The following is a 21402-nucleotide window of genomic DNA, read 5'->3' as shown; positions in this document are numbered from 1 at the left end:
AGTGCGTGTCATTTGAAATAAATATTCTTACTGATGTCTTAATATGGAATTACTTTGTGCTAATGAGAACACCTGATTACTCCCAAGTTGTAAGATTAAACAACCAGGAGTGGACTTCCGTTGGGTACATTAGTTGCGTGATAATAATTTTCCTCTGACTTAGGCCAGCTCAGTAGTAATTTTCATGACAATTATTCTTAATGTAAAATCCAGTGAGACGGGAGCCTGCTTGCACATCAAACATAACACAACGGTGCATTTTTATTTTTAGATGTGCAGCTCTTCCTCTAGAGGCTTAAAAATAAAACCATGAAAAACAACTTATACCTAACAAGGTATTTTCATATTCCTCTGTATTGTGTCACCAGCTTCTACCAGCACAGAACAACATCTCAGAAAATTGGAAATCTCTAATTATAAAGAAGGAATAACTTTCAAGTGAGTTTACTAGAAATAAATCGTGATCAATGTCAGGTTTCCGAGTGGCCAAGAAGTAGTTCTGAATACTTTCTTACTAGGACAAGGTATAATCCACTCCTTGATCTAATTAAAGACATATGCAGCAGCTCCAGCCAACAAGCATCCAGAAAAAATACATTAGTGAGTGTATGGTGCAGGAAACATCTGCTGAAATCATAGAATTCAAAAGTAGGTTGTTTAAGTTACATCCCTTCACCTGCACAGAGAGCTGCTTAATCTCTGGTGGAAAGGAGAGTAAATAACATTTTCTTAATGAACTGTAAAGGGCCTAAAGCTGTGGGCCCTGAACTCATGCAACATCTTCAAAGCAGTATGGTCTGAGAAAGAGATACCACGGGTTTTCCATTTTGGGAGTGACACTGCACCAATATTAGCATTGCTAGCCGTGATGATGTGCAAGAGCAAACACGTCATGACACAACAGACAGTGCAGTTAATAGACATCCAATAGAGATCTGAATATAAGATTTGCTCTGAAAGAATCCCAAGAGAACCAAATGCTTGTCAGCAGCATTTTTCCTCTAAGTGTTGACCTACATGCTTTTCCCAACTGGAAAGGGCAAACATATTTTAACAATTAACATACCACGCATGGTCGGCCACCAATAATATTAAATCCAAGAGAGCCAGAGTCACGATGGAGGACGAGAGTCAGTGCTTTAGTTTCTTCACCCTACAAAGAACAGATCAACATATTCAGACCATTTGTGTGCACTGCTAAGTAGAACAGACAGTACTTCCACCCAGGTTTGTGGGGTTGATAACTTCTTTTTTTCCCCCATGTAGTTTAGAGAAAAATGTTTAGAACAACTTTGCAGGAGCAAAGTCAGCAGCTCCCAGCCTCCGCGCTCCAGCCACCCCACCGTCCTCCAGCAGCGCTCCTCTGCAAAACCCACCCTTTAAGATTTATGTGTGGTTTTTATTGAGATCTACAGTGAGACACTTAACAGCAACAGAAGATATTTATACGTAATACTGGTTCCTGCAACTACTTGACCTAGTCATATGTGACGTGTTATGTAAAATACTCCATGTTTCCAGTAGTCAAATTCTTGACTTTCCCAATGCTTGAGGGTGACTGAATCTTAGGACTGCATTTTTATGTTGCTTCTCTTTAGTGCAGCTAGCATTGTTTTAAACAGGATTAAAATATAAGTGTTATACAACAGAAATTCTCTGGTGAGTTTCAGAAAACAGCATTAAACAGAACTGCTACAAATTGTACAAAAGGCCTACGATGCCAACCGCTATCCACAGCACTGGCCTTGAATGACAGTTTTATTTGGAATTTTAACACTAGCAAAACAGGAATCTTCCATCAAGGAAAACCATTATGTTAAGTCCCTAAAATATGGAATTCTGCAGTGAACAGATCTCTGACTAGACAAAAAATGTACAACAAAGATAGATTGACTGGACCTGTAGTATTTGGGGGAGTGTGTAAACATGATCTGTTGTCCTGTCCTCTTACCCCGCCTTGGTCCTCACTACAAACTCGTACAAGATGTCCTTTATGACACAGCGACGCTACTTAGGTCTGTTAACTTTCATTAAGACAGAAGTAAGCGAACGTACTGTTGAATACAACTAAATCCTCACAATGTACTAACTTCAATCTCAATCGAGTGGCTGTAATTTACAGCACATCACTACAAAACTATCCAACAGACAACCGCAGAACACCACAAAAAGCCATCTGAATTAACGATTTGTTTCTTTAGAACTCAGAATAGGATCGGTATGTTGTGCATCTACAGATACATATGAACCTTGCTACCTCCAAGATCTTTTTCCTTTGTTTTATCCAAAGGGTGAAAAAGTTATGAACACAAAAATGTTTGAGGAAGTTATCTTACAAGTCTGGTTTTCATAACCAATTAATGACAAAAATTACAACAGTTACATCGTAATTCTATGCAGATGTTTTTAGTTTGTGCGTTTTTCTTCTAACATGTCAATTTGAAGTTGTCAATCAAATCTTAATGTCTATTAAACTCATAAAAAATGTCAAAGTAATCCTGGGTTACTGCATTACTCCTACAGATTTGGGGATGATAACAAAGCCCAATTGCCTGCCAGTTTAAGCTGGCGGAGCTCCACTGACCGCACGCTCAGAGCTCCACTGCAGTGGAGCTGTACCAACATACCCCACCTGAAAATCTGGGCTACAATTTTCTTGTCAGTTCGTGATCACTAGCTTTCCTGCAGGTCGAATAATAAAGACTTGGACCTGATACAGAGAAACGTGAATAAGCTCGGACTGAGTTTGAGTTTGCCTACACTCGTCATCAGTGAGAATTAGGTACCCAGAAGAGGACTGAAAAATGAAGTAAATGCTGTTTCCCTGCAAGTCTTCAGACCCAGACCTCAGAGAGGATTTCAAGGAAAAAATTTCCAAGCCTGTGAGACCACTTTCAGGGACTGATGATTCAGGATTTGGAAGACAAGGACACGCTAGCGCCACTGTTTACTTCCCCTATTATGCCTTTTTAAGAAGGCAAATCAATTAGGACAATCAAGAAACAATTACGACATTGCTCTCAAGACACTGTCAGTAATTAAAGTTGAATGTTTTCATTAAAGCCTTCTTACGTGGCTATGATTTGATGTCTTTATACCTAGCAGAACAAGTATTAAACCAGGTGGGTTTGAATGAGTCAAAAGTTGGAGGGGGGGAGGGCAGGAAAGCTAATGCTGTTTTTTGTAGTTATTCCTGAAAAATGTCCACAGGGGTTTTAAAGAAATTTTCCAGCTAGTTCTGATGGATTTGGACACTGTCTCGGATGCAGCAGCAGCATCGTGTTCCGGAGCAGAACCCACATGTCACCGCAGAGCACTAATCCCACCATCTGTGCAGAACTGCCCGGCACCGGGGAGGCTAGAGCGCGTTGCTTTAGCACTTGGTTACTTTTGCAGATTCACATCTCAAGTCTTAACAGTTTCTTTAACAACCTTCTTCGCTTCGTAAGGAAGCCACGATGCAAATGATTTTTCCAGGGCTCTGCCTTTCTTTTCCCCCTCTAACATGTCTCACGTTCCAGCGAAACAATCATTAAACAGTGAGGTAACTGTGGAAATGCAGTGGCCGGCGTCCAGCCCTGCCCCGTCATCTGGTTCGGCAGCAGACCTGATGGTTACTGGCATGTTGTATTCCCACAGCTGAACACAACTCTTAAACGTAATTCTTGAAATTACTGTACTTCCCAGCTGAGTAATGTGGAGCTAATAGACTGCCTTTCCCTTTAGATATTGGAAGACTCTAATTTCTTTGGTAGAGCTGTGGCTGAGAAGGTCTGTCTTCATTACAGGAAGCACTTCGGCTCCTTGTTTACTGGCGAAAGGGCCGCGGGGCCAGCCCGGCAGATCCTGCTCGGGGACGGTCCGAGATAAAATATCACCTCGTTTTAAGAGACTTCATCTGGCTTTTATAGAATTAAAACTTGTGTCACCACCTCCACAGAGGTATAAAACCAAGAGGTCCTAAATACCAGACCATAAACTGGTTCCCGTCCAATCTGATACGTTTACTGGAAGTCCGTCCCTGCCTTTGGTGGCCGGGGCAGCAGAAGGGCTTCCCCCGCGGGCTGCAGCCATCGCCACGACCGGCTGCTGGTTCTCCCTTCCTCATTTCTTCCCAAAGGACTTTGAGGGCTGTGTACATAAAGGAACAACCAGATCAGCTTATCAATAGGTGTGAACAGTGGTATGTTTCAGCAAGGATTACGCATTGTTTGAATAGTATGAGGCTCTTCTTGATTGTTTTAGACTTCGATGTTTCAGGATTGACATGTCTGATCAAAGGAAATACTAATTTTGAGTAAGACACACCACCTTCCCTACCACTCCCTCCTCAAGCTTGTCATCAATAAGCCTCACCTCTTCCCACCAAGGAATAAATAGCCACTCTCTGAAAATTCCTTTGCATTTGTCTTTTGGAATAAGCACAGATCAGACACCCAGTAAATACACAATATAATTAAACTGCCCCCTCAGTCGCAAAGAATACATATGGAAAGCCCAACTGGAGTTGCTTAAGGCATCTGTCTGTTTAAGGGATTTAGAGAATTGTGAGATATTTACACGAGTTTGTGTGGAAAACACATATTTTATGTATGTCTTCCCTCAATATAGTTATGGCAGTGTTATAAGGCTCACTTCAGAAATGGGAGACTGAAGCACAGGAAAGCTATGGGATTCATCCCGTACCGCTAAGGAAGCCTGTGCTAAGGCAAACCCAGACCTGGGTCTCCAAAGCTGCTGAAAACGTTTGCCCCAGCCAAAAGACCACAAATTTGGGTCCTTTGTGAATGGCCTACGGTCCCTCAACATCACATCTCCCCTTTAACTCAGCATTTAAACAGAACTGTACGTGGGCATTTCTTCTGTTTTGACTAGAGGACATACTGTCTGATTTATTCTAGGTTGGTTCTACATCTGTGGTAACAAGCAACCATCAGGCTGGGAAGTCGGAAGATCCTTTTTCTCCATCTGCTGAGGAGCCAGAAGGTCCTACAGTAAGTTTTGCAATCACCACATCTAACCTTTGAACCCAGTCTGTTAGCGCTAGGCCTACTTGTGTTTTAACACAGATCGAACAATTACACCTTATAACAAAATACACGAAATATGAATAACGATCATAACTAAATAACGACAGCAAAGGCGCTGCACGCATTGAATACGCAATCGCTGCTGAAATTGCAATCAGCTATTCCACGCTACCATACGCGTAATCCGTGTGTTCAGGGACCTAATCCTCCGGCAAGCCTGGACGCCCTGCGGAGCGTCGCAAGCCGCGTCGCACACCGCACAGCCTAGGCTAAGCGCCTCTGAAAAAATAAGCCCCGAGTGAAAACCTGGAAGCGCGCCACAGCCCCAAATTGGTAAAGCATCCCCTGCACTAGGCGATTACCATGGGTCTTTTAAAAAACTCTCTAGCGCACAAAGATGCAAGTTTCCTCATTGTACTTCGTTGGGAGCTGGGCGGACTAAAGCTGTTAGTATTGGAAAGCTGCCCAAAATGCTGTGAAAGACATGTAATTGATTGACCGCTAGACCACAAGTCTGTGGTGACACGACACCTTCCAGCTTTCTTCAGATGAGGCGCTGCTTCAGAAAACTGTATAACAGCCTTTTGTAATACGGCTGAAAACGAGCACAGTCGTCTCGGCCAGCTGTATCCAGAAATTCGATTACAAGTATTGCTGGGAACTCCGTACCACGCACATTTACGACTACTTGAAGCAGCACCTTTCGCTCTAAGGGCAGCTCACGACGCTTTACAGCGCTCCATAATGCAAAACCAACATGAGCCACGAAGCGATGAAGGAGCCGCAGCGTGAGGATGAAGGATCGGCTCAGGGACGAGGAGGTAGAGATTCAGTGCGATGATTTCCAACAGCAGGACAGTACGGAGGGCTTTCCTGTCAGCAGCAGTGCGAGAGGGAGCAGAGGCAGCTGCGTGCTAAGCCGCGGGAGCAGAAAGCTCTGCAGCGTGCCACTGCAAGGCACAGGGGCTGCAGGAAAAGGAGACGAGAACCATCCTGAATCCTGACATGAATGTGAACCCCCGATTCATGGGTTTACTAAGATTTTAACCAGCACCACACCCAGTATTGTCAGAAGTTACAAGAGTACATTTAGTATTAAAATATTCTGTTCTGATTTAGCAAATCACAGCAGGTTGTTTAGCCCCAGATTTCTAGAAGGAAAAAAAGGGGGGGGGGGGGGGGGGGGAAACAAGGAGAAAAGGAAGAGACACCCTAACATGAAGTTTTGTTTCCTTTACACGGCTTTCAGAGCCTCAACATTACCAAAGGTGCGAGTACAGCTGTCTGACTGTTTTGCACAGTTTAATACTGCTGTGTCTGTGGTAACACATTCCAGGTCATGGGGAGGACTCTGAATGTCTTCATTTAAAAGATAATTGGCTTCTAGGGCTTCCCTCCCTGGGGAGCCTCATTCCAATTAAAACTTAGGGATTGTTGTAGCTCTGGCTTTTGATTCCGGTCATTTTATAAATGGTCTAATTCTGAGGGGCTGAGGTCAAGTTAATTTTTCTCCTCCTAAATCGAGCTTTTCAAGAACCCTGTGTGACTCTGGAAAAAGAAAATGCAAGTACACGGCAGACGTCTTGTATTTGGACACGGATGTTACAAAGATGATGGCTTCAGCCCGTGAAATAGCCGGCAGGGTGTCTGAGCTGTGTAATAGTTAATCCTAAAGGCTGCATTTTTGTCGGAAGCCATCTTCCGGGACACTAGGTGAGCTAAGGGTTTGGAAAGCATTGGGTCCCAACAGCCTCTTCCAACTCACTCCGCTTTGTGTTACTCCTCCGAGTTAATTTGTGGTGGTTTCATAGTATTTCCAGCCCTGCAAACTCCAGTTTTGCTGTTGAGAGGTTTCTTCGGGGAGAGAACCAAGAAAAAAAAAAAAAAATAATACCCTGACCTTGGTATTCTGATGTGTCAGATGCCCTGTTGGGTCCAGAGAGCAACATGATGACGGTGACATCAGAAAAAAGATATACGTGGAAAGCGGGTGCATTACGGCGATCAAGACCCAAAGCTGGGGGGCCGGGTGGGCTCCTCAGGACAACTCGCCCCGGCGTGCCCACCCCATCCCCGCAGGCAGCAGTGCGGTGGTCCCCGGCCCACGCAGGGCTGGGGCAGCCCCCACGGAGGGCACAGGGCCGGATGGGAGCCCCCCACACACACACGCAGGGCCGGGGGCCCCCTCCCCTCGCCCAGGCGGGAAGCCGCCGGCCTCCCTCCCCGGCGCCGTGAGGGGCGCCGGTGGACGGGCCCACCCCGGCTCTCTCTCCCCGCGAGTGGGGGAGCTCCCCCTCGCGGGCACGCCGCCGTGGGACACCCCACCCCCCCCGCGCTCGCCCCGCGTTACCTTGCCGGGGGAGGCGGCGCGGGCGCGGGCCAGGGCGTCGAGGCGGGCGCTGTACTGCGTGAAGCGCTTCTGGTAGCGCAGCGCCGTCACCTGCAGCTCGAGCTGCGCCGCCGCCAGTCGCGACAGCAGCGACTGCTCCCGCTTGCCGGCGCGCAGCGCCTCCTTCTTCAGCGCCTTCTCGAGCGCCGCCGCGCGCGCCTGCAGCGCGGCTCCGTGGGCCCGCAGGGCGCGGAGGCAGCCGTGGCCGCCCGCCCGCCGCTCGCCGTGGGTCAGCATCAAGCCGCAGCCCTGGTCGCAGAGGCCGGCGGGGCGGGCCTCGCAGCGCTCCCGCATGTGCGCCTCCACGTCGCGGAGGTTGAGGATCTGGCGGCAGCCGCGGTTGCGGCACTTGGCGGGGGAGAAGTCGCAGGTCTCGGCGTGCTCGCCCAGGTGTTGGAGCGGCACCACCGCCTCGCAGCCCCGCGCGTGGTTGTCGCACTTGATGTCCAGCTTGAGGATGAGGCTCTTGAGGGGCAGGACGTGGTTGAGCTCCTTGGTGGAGATGCGCTGGCAGTTCACGGGGCAGCTGCCCTGCTGCACCACCCAGGGCAGCACGCAGCCCGCGCAGAAGACGTGCCCGCAGGGGGTGGTCAGCGGGTCCTCCAAAACTTTGTTGCACAGATTGCATTTGAAGTCGGGGTCCACGTCCCCGTTGAAGCGATCCAGCTCGAACCCCATCCTCCTTCCGCTCGCGCCAAAAACAAGCGGGGAAAATAAATAAATAATAATAATAATGAGGGTGGGGGGGGGAAAAGTTAAAACAAGCCCAGCCGAAGGAACCAAAGTGCGGAGACGGCCAAAAAAAGAAACAACCAATAAATAGATATCAAATGGCTGACCCCGCCGCCCGAGAGGGAGCTCCGGCGCCCAGCCCGGCCCGCGGCGGTGCCAGGAAGGCGCAGCGGCCGCTCACGGGCAGCCCCCGGCCCCGCTGTCGCTGTCCCTGTCCCCGGTCCCGGTCCCGGTCCCGGTCCCCGCCGGCCCCGTCCCGCCGCCGCCGCCGGCCCCGCCGCTCTCCCCGCCGCCGCCGCCTGCGCACAGCGCCGCCGCGCGCCGCCCCGCCCCGGCCCCACCCCGGCCCCGCCTCGGCCCCGCCCACGCGGGACGCTGCGGGAGGGTCCGTCCCCGCGGGTCCGCGGCGCTGCGAGGGACAGGGGTGGCTTTGTGAGGGAGGGGGGTGGGCTCCGTGCGTGTCCCCCCGTGCGGCGGCAGGTAACGGGGGGGGGGTGGGGTGTGCGTGTGCCGGGGGGGTGGGGGCGCTCCGGCCAGCGGTGGGGCGCGGGTAGGACCAGGCTCGGAGGGGGGGTAGCCGCTGTCGCCCCGTCTAAGTCAGAGGCGGCAGAAGCGGGACGGGCGGCCCGTGGGGGAGCGGTTCCGGCCGGGGAGCGGAGCGATCCCGGGCTTCGGCGGGGGACCCACCGGCCCGGCCTCCGGTGAGGCATCCTGGCGCTGCCGGTGAGAGGAGCCGCCAGACCAGCCCGCTCGTATCCGTACGGGCAAGGGATACGTTTTTCCTGCCTTTGCACGGCCTGTTAATGCCACCTGGGTGCAAGTGAGGGAGCTCGGAGGAGGTCGCCACTGCTGATACCTGTCTCTGCCTGGAGATGATTTAAAAGCGCTCCAGAATACGCTCCAAAAAGCTGGCCAGACCGCACCTGAAGTGCCAGGCACAGCGTTAGGCAAAACCAACCCCTCTTACAAGGCAGATATTCAAGTACTGAAAAAAGCAGTAAAAGAGAACAAGCTTTGTTCGCTGGGGAGCAGGATTCTCACACGCGTTAAAGCCGCGTGCCGACTCAGTTGTTCTTTTAATGTGTTTTGCTTTATGGCATAGTAGAAGCTCAACTAGAAACTTTGGTTTCAAATAATCTTGAGTATATCCCTGTTATATCAAGGTAAAATGATTTTCTGAACCTGGAATGACTGTTTGCCTGTTAGCGACCTCTGGAAGGTCGCAGACTCGTGGTTACACAACTATGCTCCCAGTTTGCTCTCAGGCGAGTATTCAGTATGAAGGGTTTTCGCTTTTTAGAGATTAATTCCATCTGCAGCACTCATTTAATTCTAATTATTAATGTTCTATAAAGTTTAAGGTCGCTTTTGGCTGTATACATCACCCTACTGAAGAAAGCGTGCATCACATGTTTAGGGTTATATACCGAGCTTAGGAATTTTTTATAGATTTGTTCCTTTTAAAAAAAAAAAAAAGGTGTAATATAAGATTGTGCACGTAGATTTTCCGTTAACTCCATCTGAAGGTCGTGCGCAGTCCAGGGCCATGGCGATAAAGTTTAATTAATACATGTATATTACTGACTTTCTGATTATTCTACTTAATCTATAGTAGTGATTCCCACGCTTTCTTCTTGCGCCTCACTGCCTTTTCCCCCTTCCTTCTCTTTCTCGCCTCTGCCTCCTCAGGATTCCTCTTCCCACCAGTCTCTGCCACCGTTTCTCTTGCCGCCATGCTGCACGTCTTTCCTCCCTCCAGCCGCCGACCACCACCCACGCGCTCTGCTGGTTCTCCGTGCCTCGCCTGTAGCGTTGCCGCGCTTCGCGGTGGGACGCCGTTGTTCTGCGGTTTGTCACAAAAGCTCGGGTAGCTGTTACTAGTCACGGCATCTGCTCTTTTCCGTGGACATTTTATCTGAAATACAACTTCAGATTACGTGGTCTGGGGATGCACGTCGTACAAATGAGTGACTTGAGCGTTGGTGTTCGCTTCGGTAGCTGCTGCGTCAGATCTCGTCCGATGGGGGAACCCATCAATGCAACTATTTCTGAATAGGCTGTTTTAAGATAACTGCTGTAACTTAGTGCCTCGTGTGACCGTCGCCTTATGACCTTCTTTACATGAGTTTGTAAAGGGCCTCATGCGCTCAGGATGGTTGTAAGTAGAAATAGAAATATGTTACTTCCGTCGATGATAGCTGTAGAAGTTTTGGTTTACTCTTTCAAAGATGTCACCACAGGATGCTTGAGGCCATTCCTGCTGAAGCCAGAGGCAGAGGTTTTATTGATTTCAATGAGAATGACGTCAGTACCAGGTTCCTTGGGCTATTTGAAACTATACAAATATTTGGATGGAAAATACGGGCAAGAACTTGAATAACATTTTCATTGGGAGTCACGGCTAGGCAGATGGTGTGCTGAATTCTGTGATATACTTTAATGTGACATTTATGTAGGAATAGATACTTTATTTATAAATTAAAACTTTTGAAGGCCACTGCAGTCTTGCATTTAGATGACAGTTTGGAGTGCTGACAGGGAGCTGAAGTTCCCCTCCCCCTGCTGCCGTTATCCACGGGGGAAGGCACAAATGGAGTTTTCCCTTCTGGAGGCACTTATATTTCAGTTCTTCCTTGAAAAAAATGTTTAAAAAGCAGTCTCTCCGTGCGAGGCTTTAATGTCAGTTTCAAAGGCTGAGGTTTTAAACTGAAAAGAGGTTTGGTTTGCAGTGCATTGCCACCAGGGCCGAAATAACATTGCCACAGCTATGGAAGGTCACTTCTATTTAGACAGGTCTCTCATCATCAGCGGTAGCGTACCGGGGTGGGACCATTCCTGAACCATCACGGCTCTGTCATTTAGCTTTGCTAGCCTGTCATAAGAAAGGTGAGGGCATGTCAGTTTGTACTTCGGGGTGTAGCACAGACACAATGCCTGCTCTCAAAGGTCTGCAAAACTCAGGTTTTTGCAGCAGGTTTCATTCAGTCTGGGTTTTTTTTTTTTCCTGCTGCTGTGAAGTTTCCAGTCTCACAGAAAAGCAAATGCCGTTTGTTTGGAAGTACTGATTTGTCTTCATTTGCCTTTTGTTCATAAAGGCTGGCATAATTTTACACTTGATTATGAGATCTTCACAGGAAACCTGATTTTTCTTCCATCAGTTTGCCTTTAAAAAAGTAGAAACCATTAGGTAATGCAGAGAAGGAGTCAAATCCCTCTTGTGGCAGTCATCTGTGTCATTCTTCTGCCTTATTTGATTCTGGTAAAACCCCTAAGGTTCATAGGACATGTCCAATGTAACGTGGTCTCCTCATGCACTTAGTTCATGAGTTCAAGCCTTTTGGAAACTGCAGCTCACAGTGGCCCTGGTTGTATTTAAAATATGTTCAGTGTATTTAGAACATGTGCAGTATGTTTAAAACGTATCTAAAATGTCAAGATCTCAATATTCTGTTCATTGCCAAGCACTGAAGCACTGTACAGAGTTATATGTTTGAAAGATTCTGTATTCTATAACATTTTATGACCTTTCGGGTACTATGTGTGCTTTACACCTTCTTTCTTGATCTAGCTGCATACATCCTATTACTAAAATTCAAGTAAACTTGCCTCCATCCTTTATTTTTACCACCAGTAGAAATGCAGGTTTGCATTAATATGGTGCATGTGGACCAAATAAAATGTCAGTCTTGTAACGTTAGAGCATAGTCCGTATCAACCACTGTAGAGACAGTTCATGGTGATAATGGTGTATATGACGTTTATATTAAGTATTTTGCAAGAGGTTAGGCTCTGGCTTGGCAGTTGAGCTAGGATTTCAGGGTTTTACATGTACAAGTGTAAGGTTGATACAATATTAAAATGGATGCTTGGAACTAAGTTGTATATTAGCCACAGAACAAGCTGAATCAAAAATCTGAATGAGAGTGAATGTGTCTGTTCCAGAAGACACATTTAAACAAGAAATGAAAGATAGCACGTGAGCATCCTTTCTTGATGTTCCATGCATATCTTCACGGAGGTGATTAAAAGCTACTTCACGTCTCAGAAATCTAGTGGTTTTCAGGCACATACTTGAAAGATTGGCATCATCCGAGCCTGTTTCATAACTGGCTTCTTTCTCCTCATCTCTTCGCATAACTAAAGTCATAGTAAAGTTTGTTCTATTTGTTAATAATTCAGAGGAATAATTCAGAGGCAAGGTCCAGAGAATTTTGGCTATAAGAACACATTCCTATATTAATGTGGATAGAGACAAATATAAATTAATGCTCTTACTTCTGGGGCTTTTTAGGAAATTTGATCAGTCAGCCACGTTGCGTGCTCTTTGTCTGAACAGTTATATTAATTCACCACTAAAATATATGAGAGTCTTGAAGTTGTATATTATTCATTTTATTATGAACACTTCTCTATGTGGTAAAGGAGGATTAGTCGTGTTTTAAGACTGGACCTAATGAAACGTGGGGTAATAGAAGTGCTCGTTGTAATTCAGTAAGTCTTTAGCTGAGTGCTAGAAACCAAATTCTGCTTTTCCTCAACCATTCTTCACTCAATGTTGGAGCCAGTTTTTGTGAGCAGTTGCTTTTTATGAGTAAGTCTGTGATTTGAGTACAAGGCTGAGGCCCAGACGTGGCCGCTGCTTGTCTGAAACCACACAAGGATTCCAAGTTTTAGTGGAGGCCACATCCCAGAAAGCACCCAGTATCCAGTCTCACGGCCACAAGTGCTGCACCTTTGAATTTCCTCAGCAATACAGAAACGTAGGCAGGTATCAAATCATAATGTAGGCACCACATTCTGTACTATGTAATTTCTTTGTCTTTTCCTCCCTTATTTAAACAATTTAGAGAGAGAGAACTGACACTATATATGTCTAATTCCCTTTCACACATCTTATATGCTGTAACTAATAATGTTTAAATCCAGACTGTAACTAACTCAGTGGTAATGGGTGGGACATAAAATGCAGGCCATAATTTAGAAGCATATTCTGCAGGAGTTTGTGCGATGAATTCAGTAATAACAGGGGGCAGTCCATGTCTCAGAGAATAGGGAGTGCTTGGTCAACACAAATTGCTGTGCATCTTTCCCCATTTTCCATGCTCGTGGATGTTGCTGACCTGTCAGATAGTGCTCACACATGCGGCGTTTTGCATGGGTAGGTGTGTTTGGGATTGTATTTAGCTATCAAACCTGAGAGCCTTTGGATTGCCCTTAATTGATGGTCTGGCCCCATGAAAAAAAGAGGTGAAGCTGTATTTATCCATGACTGTGTGTCACACAGGAGCATTTCCGAAAGTCTTTGTAAGTCCAACCCTTTCCTCTTACAATGTGAAAAAGTAGCTGTGTTTTCAAGAACAGGAATGGAAATGAATTCACTTTTCATACCGGCAGAACAGCTGTGAATAATGTGGAATGTTCCGTTTTTTCCACATCAGCAACACTGCTTTATCTCAGGATGCTTTTGTACCGTTTCCAAAATAAACAGTTCTTAATACTTGCACAAGGTGTATTTGACAAGCAGGCTTTTGTGATCATCCACTATTTCTTAGGTAAGCAGTTGCCCTGCTTATGTATTTACAGCACGGTTTACATTTTTATGAACTAAAGAAAAATTCCCATTTAAAACATATGCCTTAGTTCAAAACCAGAAGCCTTATGGAAGGCCCAGGCTGTTAAGCAAAAAATTCTTTAGTTCTGGGTCAGGAAAGCCCCAAGAGAGACAAGAAAAAAAGGTGAGGAGAATGTTATTTTGCCTGATGAGTGCTACAGCAGGTTGTTGTAGAGACCACAGCTATGCAGGGGTTCAGGGAGGGCAGAGAGCATCTCTGGATGGTAAGTCCAGCTGTTGCTGCTGACCTCTGTCTCTAGAAGTTTTTAAATTACTAACTGCCAGAAGCTAGGAGAGAATCACTGCAAACAGACTGTGCCCTTACCTGTGCAAGGTGAGTATCCCCAGCTGATTGCTCTTAGAGGCAGGATTCTGGGCTTGATGACCTTTAATTTGATCCTAATTGAGCTTTTGGCCTTTTTTTTTTTTTTTTTTGGGCAGTCAAGGTATTTCAGAAAATGGTGGTGGCTTAAGCAAGCCTTTTAATTTTGGAGCTCTTGGATTTTCTGTGGAATTTATATTGCTTTAAAACATAAGCTTTAAAAAAGGAGGTTCCAGGACTTAGAAATAGTAAGCACAGATTTCAAAGAGTTGCTTCTTTATTCCTTGTAGGGAAGGGGGTTGGGGTAAACTGAAGCCATGGGCAGAGAGGTGTAACAGGCCTTTGTGAAGTTAAAGCAGGGATGTGACAAAATTTGCCTGGTGAAAAGAAACAAATACGGTGAGTGTGTGGAATGTGCCACTTGAAAAAAGTCGTGTGCAGTTTTAGAAAATTAATAAGAATTAATGTATGTGATTTTTAAATGCTCTAATAAAAATACCTTTAATCTTGCTTTTAAAAACAAACTTTGTATAATCAGGCTAGGGTAAGCATCAGACTGGGCATGCAGGTCGAAAACATCTTTCTGTGGTCTGGACTTTGATGGGAAGAGTTGAGAACCGCTCTTCAGTACGTGCGCTCTTCATTCCTCTGTCTGGGAGCTGAAAGAGAGCTCAGAGAAGTTCTGTACTCCAAGTGTTAAAAGATTTCATAAGGGAGGATTTTACATCAGTGTTCTGCTTGGTGCGTTGCGACTGTTTATCCCAGCCTATGCAGAGATGTGCAATAACATGGTAGTGACATTTTGGAGAAATGGTGAGTTTGAAAGGTCACCGATTATAGGTATGATGGAAACTAAAGATGTCTGTAGGAAAATTCCCACATCAGAAAAATAGAAGTGTGCATATAGCTAGAGATCCCATCCAAAAAATGATGTTTATATTTCAGGAAACTTAAATTGGTGGCGTTCTTGCCAGGGACATGCTAAGCCAGCGGGGAAACCTCTTGATGCAAATTAAGATTTTGAAAATGTGAAATATCCCCAGCTGATTTTTCACCTGGAGATGATTCCATGTTGGGAGAATCACAGGGGAAGCAAGAACTCCCCTGGAGATGTGAATCTTCACTTTCCAGGAATATGAAGCCCAAATTGTGTTAAAGAAAAAAAAACCTTCAGGAATGTGAAGCACATATTTTCTTGTTTCATATGGAAGTACGTACCCTCACAAAACATAGGCCTGAGATTGAGCTAAATTTGGCTGGTGGGAATTGGAAGATATTAACTGTAGTACTTGAGAAAAGGAAGTCAGACCTAAAATTTCTAATTTACAGCCAAAAATGTAACATTTATATCACTTGTAGTCAAATGTGCAATACCTACACATGTCTAGCTGCGTCACTGTATTAATTGCTATTAATGATCAAAAATCTTAAGAATTTAGTCCACGTTGAAATAGGCAGCCCATGGATTAATAAGTCATATGTTAAGAAGTTTACGTTGGCTCAAGCCATTGTTTTTGTCATTGATATGCGTCAACATTTACTCTTAATTCAAAATGGTGCAAGTGACGGGAATGGCGGGGATTCTGGAGACCAATTGCTCAGTTTAGACGAGAAGGAAGGTACATCCTAGCTATCAAACAAACACGGTTTTGCTGTTAAGAGACAGGAGGTACTTTTCTTAAACACAAGGAGGTTTTTTTTTAGTTCTGTTTGTAAAAAACCCACACTTGACTTGAAGGTAAGAAGACTCTTCCTCTTTGCATGAGCAAAGTCCTTTGGGAGTTCTAAAATTTTTAGGAGTCATGGCTCAGTAGGTTCAGAGACCCCCCAAGGCCTCTCCACTGTGGCTGGTTTTTGTAACCTTCGAATTGTGCAACGACATGGAGTGTCAGGAACTTTTAAAATCTGTATTTGTTCTTGGAACACCATGGAACTTGAGGGAGGTCCTACTGCACAAGGTGCTGCACCAGATCTATTCAAATTACGTTGTTAAATATTGATATTCATAGCTATCTTGCTGTCATGGAAACATTTTGTGTAGCTGTCATAACTGTTTCAGTTTTAGCCTTATTTTTGTTTTTCGGATGTCTTGATCTAGGCAACTTCCAGCTTCTTCATTTTTTTTTTCTTATGATTTTGCAATATTAAGTGTGCCCTGAAATTACATTAACATTTTAGACATTTAGTTTAGAAGTATAGTTGGTGTTTCGAAGATCTTTTCTGAACTTTGACAAAGGTTCCAAAATGAAGAAAAGTAGTATTTTGTTATTTTGGGAGTCTGTGCTTCATTTGTTAGTGACAGAACATGAGCCTCTTGGCAAAACAATTTTTAATATAAATACTAGATCTGACTGAAAAAATAAAACCAGAATTTTCTGAAGACTCCTTGAAATGTCAAACTCATTGTCACTGTAAAGTTAGAAACAGATCATTATGAGAAAATGTTGACAATTCTTTAAAATTTCTAAATGTTTTCTGTACGATTTTTTTTCTTAAAATGGTATTGAAATAGATAAATACATTTTTTTATTTCTGAAATAACTTGTTTTGAAGAACAAAATGTTTTGTTAATCAGGATGCTGCATAAAAACATACGGAAAATGTGTTTTCTGAAAAATCAATAATGTAATGATAATAGTATAGCTAATGCCATATTTTAGCTGAAATCAAAACAAGGACAATTTTCAAACACATTGCAATAAAAATGGTCTGAATTTTTTTCAGTCCAGTCTAATAATACAAAGAAAAAGTCACCAAGAGCATGTAAGAGACTGTGTCTTATTTGTTTGGGTTTCTAGGAAGACTTACTTACGAGGCTGAAACTTCAGGTTTCAGGGAAGAGAGGCTGGTTTGGAGCAGAGGACCAGTGTGGATGTCCAGGTAAGTCATGTCTGAAGCGAGGACTGCGCTCCCCGTTCAGCACATGGCTAATTTTCCCTCCGCAGGGTGTACATCCATGAGTAGGCTTGACAGCTTTGATAATGAGGGGGATGGAGATGGGGATGGAGACTTCTGTCCTAGGAAACATTGTGAGGACCATAAGAAAATAGGAGACAAATGGAGGCTCTGGTGGGAGCGGTTGACACGGTCTAGGAGGTGAGGAGGCTCCTATGGAGAACAAAGCTGGTCCCGTGCAGGAGCTGTGATGTGTTTGCGTCCTCAGAGATCTGTATTTGTATCTGGGTTAAAGAGTTTCAGGGACGCCCACAAGGTCATGATTTCCACTATTTAAGGTCACTCTTTCTCGCTTGTTTTTCGTCGTTTTAGCAGTTAGTGTCCTATGCAGTTTGTTCCCAAACCTAGTGTATGAGTAAAGGAGTAGAGACACTTGCAGGGCCTGAAGTAGGGTAAGAAAACTAACAGCCGTCGTCAGCCTGCCCAGCCATGCATCAGAAGCAGAGCTGAGGTCTGTCATCTAAACTTGCCACTCTCTGATGGTACACGCGTGGCTCCTTTGGACCAAGCCTTCCTCCAGGGAAAGATTTTGGAGGTGGGGAAGAATTCTTTTACTTTCACATTCCTAGTTTTTCCAAAAAATGTGTTGACATGGCTGTATCCACAATTAATCTGAATTGCTCCAGTTTTATACCTCGCTGTGAAAACTTCCATTGACATTGCAATGGGAATAACATTTTGAAAACAGTTTAAATAGCAGTTCCACAGGTAGTGCTTTTTTTCTCCCTTCTCCTTCACTGCAGCTCATATTTTTCACCATGTAGCTAAACTAGGAGGCTGAGAGCTTGGCAATTTACTTAGGATCAAGGCTTTCTCCCAAACTGCAAAGCAGAGAATCCTGCTAAGCATCAGGAGAAGATCTAACCAGTAACTAGTGCAGAGTGTTGTATGGTTGGTAACAAATCCCCTTCTGTAGCTGTTTGCTGCTGCAGGCTATTTTAGGAAGGTGATTGTTTTCAATATAATGGCTTACACGGTATGTTTGTACATTGCTTTATAACAATGAGGACATTATGAGGTTGCTCCCATACCTACTCTTCATGGTCTGCTAATTCATTTTCCGTTAGACAGCATTTGTAAAGACTACAACAAGATTTTTCCATACTCCAGTTAAAATAACTGCTCTTTGTAAAAGGATCTTGTGCTGTAAAGTCACGGAGACTTCACCTATGGCACTTAAGGCCAATGCAAAACCCTCGTACCATTTGTGAGCTGCGACTGTGACTGCACCCAGCATCTGTGTATTCAGAAATTTACTGCAGGGACCTTCTTGACATGTGCGACTTAAACAGATGTATATTGGGTGTGGGAGGTGCTTTTCCTACCCAGTCTGTTGTTTGATCATCAGAACTGTAGCTACGGGACACTGTGGGAAGAGCAGACTCCGAGACATGTTTATGTAAGACACCGGTTGCTCTGCACTGTGTTTCTGGCTACGTGCAGTCAGAGTGGATATGTGCTGCTACAGCCCCAAGTAACTCAAGTTCCAAAGCCTGTCCCCTTAGCCCAGTCTCTGAAGACTGATTTATTTGGTTCTGAAGGCAGGTATTACCTAAAGATGTGGTTTTTCTTCTGCAATAGCTTTATGCCTTCCAATACTTTTTTCATTAGCCACTGTGGAAATTGATCCCCCCCCCCCCCCCCCCAGTGCACAGAAAGTTCAGTAAAGTTTGTAAAGAAAACTGGGCCTGCTGGTGAAAAGTAATGAAAAAATCATGGTATAAATGGTTGTTTTATAGATTATTGAAGCCTTATGAAGTAGGCTCTAGTGACTGATTTAAGTCATTGAATAACAAGATAGAAAATAATGGAAAAAGCCAAAGGTAACAGCCTTGATGGTAAAGTTAAATGATTTATCTGACTATAGCTATTCTAAAGGCAAAGGTTAGTGTACTGAACTGGTGTAAGGAATTATTTCAGAAGGCATGCAAAGCTCTTTCAAGTTGCTGAAATTTGTTTGAGTTGTACATTTGCCACCCCCTTAGTATTGGCCTCAGTTATCATATAAAAGTACGGTATTGACCTCTACTGTGTAAAGTTAGCACATATGCAATTATCAGGAATTTACTGAAGACAAATGGATTGAAACAGGACGGCACCATTCAGGCCAATGGCAAAAGCAAGGGTAACACTGTAGGTAATAACGGTAAGGCCATAGGTTTATTTGTTTTATATAGTCAAATACTATGATTCATACTTTCATATTTTTCCAAACATTTGGAGATCATTTATTCTCGTCTAACAGATCCCAACTGCTAAATTACCTGTGATGTAGGCAAGAGTATTACAGCTAGCAGTAATTTGGGTATATATGTCTAAATCCTATTTTTCTCTTTTTTTTTTTTGCACTGGCGCCTGCCTTCCTGGCCTTTCCTATACAGCCTGCCTGCCGTATGCTTTTTCACACTGCCCATGTCAGTTCTCTCCCTGGTGCTCTTCTGTCATTTATTCTGTCATTTCGCCACTCATTGCCTTGTCCTCTCCTTATTTTCTCATCTCGCACTGCCTACCAGTGTGACTACCATTCTGTATCTTTCCAACCCACGGCATCTGGTTTTACTTGGCTGTCCTTGGCAGGCCTTTTATATTGCTCAAGGGGTTGGCTTCTTACTGGAATATACACCCTTCTGGGGCCTTGGCTGGTAAATGTTAATGCTCAGACTGTGTCTGCACGCTGTTGGTGGCATTTTGCAGAAGTTCTTGGTCTCCGGAGTCAAGTCTGTCACGAGGACAAAGACTGTCTGCTCTCAAACACTGGGGTTTCTGCGCAGGAGGGCGACATCAAAGTGACCTGGGAAAAAGTAGAGCAGAGGAGGCTGTGAGTTATGGTCTGCACCCCTTTGAAAGCAGTGACCCTATGGAGAGAACTTTAAAATAGTGAAGTGGAGGTGGGTGCTGGGTCGGGGAAGCGGCTTCTCGCCTTCAGTTGGAAAGACTGTCCCACATGGGGCAGGACGAGGAGAGAGGGGTGTATAATTCTACTTAAAATAAATGTGAAGTGATAAGTTCTGAGGAGAGAACTACAACTCTAGTGAATATAAGTTGCTTAAGTGCTGCTCAGTTCTGCACAACAGAATGCAAGCTGTTTCCATTAGAACAGTGCACGCATTCTTGAAAATTCACAAAAGCTGAATTAAGGTAATGATAGGCCAAGAGGGAGGAAGGTAGGAGACCGGCAGATTTCTTGAAATGTGTGGACACACTGATGCCTCTCTCGTCTGCTGCGGGAAGCTAGCGACTTGGTGGGAGTACTAATGAAGGGAACTGATTACAGAAATAACGCACTACTTCGCCTTGTGCTTTCCTAGCATGGAATACTGTTACACACCAGTGTAATTCTGCTTTAGCATTGTTTTATCTGGGGGATAAATTAGGTTCTTTCACTATTATTTGTTGTTGATTTTTTTCATATGGCTCTACTACTTGACTGTTATTTTCCCATAGCATTTTCCCAGCTTGCCTTCAGAAATATCACAAAATGCTCGCAAACACTCCAGAAAAGTGCCAACTAAATATTCCACAAAGTGCTTGCAGATCTTGTGCAATGTTTCCTCTGGTCCTTCCCAGCTGTTTTTTAGCATTGATCTAATACTTCCCCCATGTAGCATTTTTGTGACATTAAACATAGTGCGGAGGTTGTGTTTCCACATAGGAATAAAATGACTGCTCTGATTTTCAGAAGAAAATAAGTGCTCAGTGTTCCTCTTCACCAAAAATTGCTGCTCCAGAGTGCTTCTTAAGGATTTGGTTTCTTATGGTCTTTCGGGGTTGACTGTGGCTTCTCCAAAGGTAATAAGGTACTTCTAGTGTTACAGTTCAGACTACTCAAAATACATAGCATGTGACACTTTGGTTTTCCACTGACATCGATAGGCTTTGGATCAGGCTCTTAATCTGTTCAAATGTTATGTAGAATATTATCTCTGAATTACTTTTCAATGTACCTGTGGGCTGAAGAAGAGCTATCTATGCCAGCTGTCTGCAGCATGAGGAATTCAGGTTACATGGTTGTACAGTCATGCAAATCTTACCTGTCTCGTGAAACAGTTTGGGTTCACTTCACCAATGGTTCTTTTCTCTTTTCTTCCCTGTAAGTTGTTTCTAAACAACACGACCCAAAGAAAGACTGACGAGACCTAATAAGCACAAATTTTGTGCTGTTTGTTTAATGCTAATTGTTTCATTATGGGTCCAATCCTGAATTGTAGCGTTGCAGTCACGAAGCTCATCACCTGTTTATTTGAAACCTATGACTTTAGGAAGCACAAGAGTAATTTTGCAGAATCAGGCCTCTAATTAGACTGATAACATCTCAGTAAGGCACTGTTGCTTTAGCAGGGCAGGCAAAACCCACTGTGCAATT

General features: G+C 44.7%; 1 protein-coding gene and 1 long non-coding RNA gene across 3 annotated transcripts in view; one reads left to right on the top strand and one right to left on the bottom strand.

Moving 5' to 3' along the window:
* Nucleotides 1-8324, bottom strand: part of PDZRN3 (PDZ domain containing ring finger 3) — a 148085-nt gene extending 139761 nt beyond the window's left edge. The window contains exons 1-2 of the mRNA XM_075095638.1: nucleotides 7381-8324; nucleotides 1067-1153 (exon numbers count right to left, since the gene is read on the bottom strand). Coding sequence (XP_074951739.1) covers nucleotides 1067-1153; nucleotides 7381-8097 — 804 coding nt within the window. The 5' untranslated portion in view covers nucleotides 8098-8324. The remainder of the gene's footprint in view (nucleotides 1-1066; nucleotides 1154-7380) is intronic.
* A 221-nt stretch (nucleotides 8325-8545) lies between these two features.
* The window catches only part of LOC142058468 (uncharacterized), a 211957-nt gene continuing 199100 nt past the window's right edge, over nucleotides 8546-21402 (top strand). For both annotated transcript variants that reach the window (XR_012661005.1, XR_012661006.1), the window contains exons 1-2: nucleotides 8546-8631; nucleotides 16883-16964. This is a non-coding gene — a long non-coding RNA (uncharacterized LOC142058468). The remainder of the gene's footprint in view (nucleotides 8632-16882; nucleotides 16965-21402) is intronic.

Source organism: Phalacrocorax aristotelis, chromosome 6 (genome assembly GCF_949628215.1).
Source record: "Phalacrocorax aristotelis chromosome 6, bGulAri2.1, whole genome shotgun sequence".
Classification (NCBI taxonomy): Eukaryota; Metazoa; Chordata; class Aves; order Suliformes; family Phalacrocoracidae; genus Phalacrocorax; species Phalacrocorax aristotelis.
The sequence above is the reverse complement of the archived record's forward strand: the minus strand, read 5'-3'. Positions and strand labels throughout refer to the sequence as shown.